Below are 7,685 nucleotides of genomic sequence, written 5' to 3' on the forward strand. Positions count from 1 at the left end.
GAAGGTAGTGTTAATCTGCTGCTAATTCAGAAGTTGGGACTTACCCTTAATTGGGACAATTGTGTAGTTCTTTCCACCAATGACTGATTTTTTTTTTTTTAATTTATTACCTTTTGCCTCTTTTATAGAAGTTTTTTTTAAATCTCAGCTCAGTAAATGAGAACTAATTCTAACCATGAGGCATACTATCAGGAACATTTATATCCAAAACAGTGGACCAGACTGCACCACCCATCCATGCAATGTGCTGATGCATTTCGGGGAAGTGCAGCTTCTCCCTAGCACGTCGTAAAGCAATCGCCCAGTACAGAGTGCAGCCCCTCAGCTGAAACACAGCAACGCCCAAACACAGAAACAAGGAATGCCACGACGCTGAAGTAGCACAAGGAACTCCCTTACTGGAACAGGGTCACACTTTCTAGTCAAACGCACGCGTTGCTACATGTGCAGTCTGAGGTATCTCGTGAGACTATGTCTAGATAACTGATGGTTGCTGGCAGCAGGTTAAGTGTTCAAATTCCCCATTTCTATTGAAATTAGTATCATATTCTTCTGAAATGAAATTAAACTTAGTAATTCCATGTATTGGCCATGAAGAAAAGGTGATCTAATCTACATTAGGGCTGGCCCCACAGGAGTTTCTGCTCTTGCTAATCGTTGGCAGCTGTTTCTAACTACCACCTTCTTCCAGAGCACAGCCAGAACTTTTCACAGCACATTGATGGTAGCTGTGATGAGAACACCTGGGGGTTTTACTTGTGAGAAAAAATAGCAAGCAACCTGCACTAATTTTGACATTTTACATGAATCTACTGCTGCACAGCTGATAAAGAATACCATACCAGTGAGCCATCAGATCCTTGTTTATTATAACTGCAGACTCTTGATTTCAGGTTAAATCTGGACTACAGTTTCCCACATATCCTTGTTGAGCACCCTTCAATCATGCAAACAATAACTAAAGTAAAAAGACATTTCAGCTCTATTTGTTCTACCACTACCAGCACTCAAGATATAGCTTTCTTTTAAAAATAAATACATTCGTGTGCTGTGTCATTAGAAGACAATCTTCTATCCTCTCTCAGTTCTTTTTAAGAGTCTGGAAGATAAGAAGATACTCAAGTTTTATTCATTAATTCTCAGAGCCTTCACATTGAACATGGGAAGCTGGCTTTCTTTTCCTTGTCAAGATGCAGCACAGCCAGCTTTCCATGCAGGAGGAAAGAAATACGTTCACCCTTTATTTTGGCACCATTGTTTTCAGGTTCTGTTTTAAGAACAGTAATGTAGATATTTTTAAGATGCCATAAATAAACCTAATTATTATACAGTCATAGAACAGAGTTTAAATTACTAAAATCAGGGTCTGATTTTAAATTTTGCCACCAAAAATTGCTGATATGACTTTATAACCAAGATTTAACCGAAGGAACAGTCTGAGCATTATAAAGCAACCTGCACATGCAGTGTATTGCCCGGTTAGCTTGCCAAAACGGATCCTTTCACGTTACAGTGCCGTTTCCTCGGACTGCGAGTGGCTGTACCTCAGCTTTGTCCCGTGTTGCAACAGAGGGTTTTTCTGCATTCGAGCTCTGACTGTACAGCAGCAGTAACTACCGCTCTTCCTTTTCCCAGAACTATCGCTCGCAGTCCTGTCTGCACCAGGGGATGCCCTCTAGATGGGGAATTCAGACCTGCCCGAGTAAGATAGCTTATTTAGGTTCGTGAGTGTCTGCAAAGCACAAGTCTAGTAATGAGGATCACAGTCTTCCACCAAGCTGTCAGTGATGTAGCTACATTCAAGGACGGTTTCGTAGTAGCTTTTTTCAGCAAATGTGTTCACTGTCCAGGCAACCACTTGAATTCCTTTTGAAGACCAATGCCTCACATACTCTCTGCAAGGAACAAAGACACCGTAAGAGGAAGGCTGACGCTACCACATTTAAGGCAGACAGTGCAGAGGCTACAACTGAGTTTTAGCCTCACATCAGTATTGTTTCATTTTTTGCAATGTCATCTTTTTGTGTTTTATTACTGTAAACCAACAGTTTTCTTCCCCTTTGAGATTAAACGTAGGATCTAACATAAGCTAAAAATATGGATTGAAAAGATAGAGGCTTAAAATAATAAAACAGCATGCGGTAGAGAAACTGTCTAAACAAACTTTGCACAACACTAAATAGAACATTCTGATTAACGTATACTATGTTAGCTCCACCCTTATACACTAACAGAATGATATTGCCTCCTGATAGATTAGCAAGCTTTAACACTTACTGAGAAACAAAGTTTTTCTGTATGAGGAAAGCTGAAACCCCACACAATCGCCACAAGAAACTGTGTAGGCTCCAATCTAGAATGACATCCATCGTCATATACAAATAATGTTTCCAGAAGGAAGTGAAACGGGGTGTCCCATCTCCAAGATGACTCAGATGCCAAGGCCTGTGTGTTAGTGCTGTTACAACGTTTCTGTCAGCTTGTCTCATCTGGAGGATGAAGGAGAAAAGACGGCAATTCATACAAAAGCAATATAAATAGGGACAGGTTAGATACAAAGTGCATCTTGCACTTGCAGCTCTACCAGAATCCTTCTCCCCAGATCCTTTTGTAACCCTTAGAAAGCTGTTTATGATATTTTACTGTTTTTTTCTTTAAAACATACTGAATAAACAACTGCTCTTATGTTAAAAAAATTGCCTAACGGTCAGGCAATGGAATAAAATACATAGTAAATGGACTTGGCAACAAGAATTAAGAAACAGTTTTAAGAATAGTCTGTATTTACACTGAAATATGAGGTTTGTTTAACAGGGACCTTGCACACAGGTATCTGGCCATATGCCAACTGTAAAAGCAATGCACTTTTTTCTACATAGCTTTCAGAATAGAGGGAATCGCTGTAAATTCGTACATGCATCTAATGAGCACAGGATGATCTAATAAGATTTTGCAGGAGACTTATGATTTACACTGCTTTTTTTTTTAAAAAAAAAAAAAAGTCTTGGCAATTTTAACAACCCAAAAGTAATCTGGAACTGGGAGTTGTATATCTTACTGCAATTCCCCGACAGAAATAAAAAAATCCAAAATATACTTTTAGGAAACATCACCTTATAAACAACATCTGGCATGAAAGAACAAACCACGCTGTTGTTATACAAATGCGGGAATTCCAGGTAGAGTTGCTTTAGGGCACCAACCGCCTGCCAATTAGAGACAGATGCACACAGATGTTAACTTTATACATGCACTCATTTTTACTTTACACTGCAAAGTCATTTTAGAATAATGCCTTTTAAAAAATACTTTCTTGCTTTGTGTAACAAGATTGAAAGGCAGAGAGGGGAGAAGAAAAACAGCATCTTGTTTATACCATTAACACGGAAATGACATTTTGTTTTTTGCAACAAAAAGTCCTTTTCATTATACTGTTTACAGCAGTGAGTAGCATTCTCAGTGTCTGAAATACTCTTAAATATATTGTGGATAAAATTCTGAAGCACTACCTAGGGTTTAGTTCAAGGGGAAAAATTAATTTATTTCCATATTTTGCTATGCTAAAGAAAAAATTGTTCTAATTTGCATAAAATTTTAATGATAGATCACTTGTATCTCCCTTTAGTAACACAAATTATGGAAACGCAGGACCCTTAGTTCAAGGCTGAAGATGAGGGACTAGCTCCCCTCAGCACAGGCAGGGAATTCACTTTGCTGTGTTTCGTGGTGCTGTGAACTGAACTCAACACTCACTCAGCTTCCCAGGACAATGGATGGGACAAGGGAACATGTTGTCTTTGCTTTGACAGCCTAGCTTTGGATGACACAAATAGCAGAGCCAGTCTCATTCATATTAGATAAGGGACTGTACCACACATACCAGTTTGAAACCAACAAAAACGCAGGTAGAAACCCAAAGAAAGGGTGAAGGAAGGTGTAAGTAAGTAGTAAACAGTAGCACAGTAAGCGGTACCTGATTTGCATGGCCTTTGACATCGAAGTAGATTGTAAGATTGTGATGCATAGACTCCACAACAGCTTCTCTCAGAGTTGGTACCTTTTCACCCTGGAATTTGTTCCTGTAGAAACGGAGACCTGATCACTGGGATGCAGTAAAGAGACACCTGGACACACACACAGGCACTCACATCCCCAACTACACAGAGCCATTCCCTAGAGGAATGTCCCTGAACATAGTTTGCTGATACACTAGTATTATAGGTGGGATCAAGCACCACTAGCAGTGGCAGCAGTGGCTCCATCACCCAGTAAAAGGCTGCACATGTATGTGCACATCTCCTCTTCCTCCAGAATCCCACTAGACAATCCCACCCCAAATTCAAGGTCTAATCTGATGCTCACTGACCCTGCATCCCACACCAAAACCCTAGCCTCAGTTCTTAACCTCCTTCCTCAATTTCCACAATATTCAGTCCTAACTGCTGACCACCTACCTACCCACTTCACCCTGCTCTGACTGCGCTACCTAGCCCTGAGCCAGAAGGACAAATCCCAGTAGAATAAGCAAGACAAGCTGAGGATGTAGGAGAAGCAGCTTCACACATCAATAAATTATTCCTGACAAGGTGACAGTGAGCAACAGCAGATCAGTGGTAACTGCCTACATGGAAGCTCTCACTGAGTGGCTCATGTGATCATTTTTCCAGTAACAGACAGGGAAGATGCTACCTGTACCACAGACTCACAGGTCGGACCTTTACAAGAGTCTGGAAATTCCTAATGCAGTGTCTCAGGAGCACACACTAAAAGTTCTTCCTCTAAAATGGATTCACTTACGATACTGTAGAAGTTGCATTGTTATCAAAATTTTAGTAATGTATAAAAATATTTTCCCCTGCATACAACTGGAAAGGACCTAATCAGCCACTGGGGTCACAGCTCCCACCTGAGACTACCCAGGAAATCTGCCTAGCTCCTTTTCAACAGCATAATCCTGATGTTTAGAATCTCCAAGACACAATCAGTCAAGAAATATATGTGAATAAAATTAGTTTTAGAAGTAATTACTCAAGCCCCTTTTGACATATAGTGAAACTCCCAGTATCTTTAGTGTCTTGCAGTCTATTTAGGAGAAGCTTATGGAGAGATTAACCTTTTCCATATCAGGTGCCTGTGGACTTTATCCTTGAAAGCAAATTATCTTGACTCTGCTTCACTGTTCCTATTGCAAGGATGGGTAAGGAGATATAGTCTCATGCGCTTCTACAATCAAATGAGAAGTAACATATGGGACTAAGTTCTAAATTTACAAAAACTTTCATCAATGATAGATCAAATCAGTAATTTTGTTTATCAAGAATGTTTTTTTCACTGTTGAAACAGTAGTTTCAGAATAGCAATAGTTCACTTACCGTAGCTTGTGTTTTGCAGATGGATTAAGCCTCCTAATTTGATCAAAAGTCAAGTCACACAATCTTCCAGACCCATCAGTTGTCCTTTCTACTGTTTCATCATGCATGAGAATGGGAACACCATCTGCAGTAAATTCAAGATCCAGCTCAACACCCGTTGCTCCATTCTCAGCTGCCTTAAAAAAAAACCCAACACATACACAACAGAAGAGACAGCTTTATAAATTTAATATAGGTACAGCTATAATTAGTTTGTATTTTGGTAAAAAATAATAAACTATTAAGGTTCTTCTCAGTAGGCTTGATCTGCAGAACAAAGTGAGTTTCATCCACGTTATTGTGAGAAGCATTTGTAGGTCAACTGGAAGTATTTTTAAGACTACTTTACAGATAAAGCCATATTGATCATATCTCTGTCTTGGGATTGGGACTCTTTCAGGATAAAAACGCAGAAAAGAATCCTGATCTCTCCTTCTGATCTAATAACTCCCGAATCCTTAACTTCATAAAAGAGAAGGGAAGCGAACGCCTACAGTTTAGAGAATTTATAGATTAACACTTTGAAGCTAGAATCAGAGCATGCCATCAGAGCATAACGTCTTTGCTTGTACAAGGAAAAGCCATCATCCCCTTTTTAGTGGAGCATAGGTGAAATATTTCCTTTAAGAGTCAGATTCTTCATTCACGTGCGGTACAGCCGGTCCACCATATGCAGCAGATGCAAAACTTCCCAGAAGCACCACTTACCATGCTTGTACTAAGTAGATGTTGGTAAGCAAATCCCTGCTCTTATCTCAGGAATCCCCATATCAGAGACCAGTAAGTAGCTGGGCTGCCTTAGAACTTTTCATACACCCTGCTCTTGCCCTGCCTCTTTCCCAGGAACTCCTCAGAAAAGCACCCAAGTGAACTGCAAGCAAGACGAATTGTTCTGAAAGTCAAATGCCCTCCTGGGAAAAGTGCCAATGCACCAGAAAGACAAATGCCAGGTGTGCACTACAGGTATCTACCAAGTAAGGATGATTATTGTGCAGCTTCAGAATTTATTAGAACAAACAGCCCTGCCTCCCCAAAAGAGTAAGAAACCATCAGAGCAGCAACATCTCATCATCACAGATACACTGCATTTGAGAGACTGCTAATCACAATTTCAAATGATTCTCAGAAACCGATTTTGAACCCTGGCTGCACCATGATGTCTCCCAAATGAGGCAGCAGTAAGCTTCATGGCAGGGCTGCACACAGTGAAGTTCTCACAACAGCAGTTTTTCCCATAACTGTGGATTCTCATCATAGATCTTCAAGGCTTAGAAAGCAAACAACCTGTACTAAGTTGCCGTCTGCTCTCTATATTCTGTTGCAACATCAGCAAAATACAGTATTTCATGATTGCTACATTGCTAAAATACGCATCAGTACCAGTAATTCAATACTGTTCTCACAGCAAGACTCAGATCTGGTCAAACTGTTCTGAATTTGCTTGGGGATGAAGAACTGACAGGCCATACAACTTTCTGCAGCAAGTCGGAAGAAGCTGGAGTTCTTCAGGGTGCCGAGGGCTTGATGCCTGCTGAACAGGCGGATTACCGAACATAACCCCACAGGCCTGTGCTACTGCCCGCCGGTGTCAGCCTAGCACCCACCAGACCTGTGGGCAGACAGACGCCCCGAAGCTCGCTCGCTCACTACAGAGCATTCGGCAGCTTTGCCTCACCCTTCTAACCCCGCCACAGGCCCGGCACGTCTCTGAGCGCCTGGGCACGTTAAACGCGCCTCCAGCGCCCCCCGGGGCACGGCCGGCTCGCCGAGCCGGGCCGGGCCGGGGCAGGAGGGGCTTAGGGAGAGGCGGCGGGCGCGGGCACGGTGAGGCCCCGCTGTGCTAACCTGTCGGATGGCCGCCAGCGTGTTCTCGGGCGCATCGTGCGCGCCGCCGCGGTGGGCGATGCGGGCGGCAGCGCCGCGGGGCCGCAGGACGCGCTGGGCGCTCTGCGGCGCGGCGGGCTCCAGGCTGAAGAGGTGCAGCGCCAAGTAGAGGCCGGCCGTCAGCAGGCAGGCCAGCGCCGGGCTGCGGCTCAGCGCCAGCACGGCCCCCAGCAGCGCCGTGAGGGAGCTCAGCAGGCCCTCCCCATAGCACAGCATGGCGGCGGGACCGGGACCGGGACCGGGACCGGGACCGGGACCGGGACCGGACACTACCACAACCCCCGCCTCTCCTTAGGGCGAGGGCGACGGTTACACCGCCACGCCCAGCTCCAGCCAATCAGCGCCCGCCGCCAGCCCGCCTTCAGCTAACCAGCGCGCGGCAGCTGTCAC

At 43.5% G+C, this 7,685-nt stretch overlaps 1 protein-coding gene across 1 annotated transcript; it reads right to left on the bottom strand.

The window, feature by feature from the left end:
* Window positions 1-900: 900 nt before the first annotated feature.
* On the bottom strand, window positions 901-7,511 carry GDE1 (glycerophosphodiester phosphodiesterase 1). The gene is made up of 6 exons (XM_086622056.1): window positions 7,257-7,511; window positions 5,373-5,548; window positions 3,974-4,079; window positions 3,114-3,206; window positions 2,278-2,489; window positions 901-1,895 (listed from the first exon to the last, which is right to left on the bottom strand). The coding sequence occupies exons 1-6, from the start codon at window positions 7,509-7,511 to the stop codon at window positions 1,748-1,750; spliced, it is 990 nt and encodes a 329-aa protein (XP_086478182.1). The 3' UTR covers window positions 901-1,747.
* Between the last annotated feature and the right edge of the window lie 174 nt (window positions 7,512-7,685).

The sequence above is a fragment of the Tauraco erythrolophus genome, chromosome 17 (assembly GCF_009769465.1).
Source record: "Tauraco erythrolophus isolate bTauEry1 chromosome 17, bTauEry1.pri, whole genome shotgun sequence".
NCBI lineage: Eukaryota > Metazoa > Chordata > Aves > Musophagiformes > Musophagidae > Tauraco > Tauraco erythrolophus.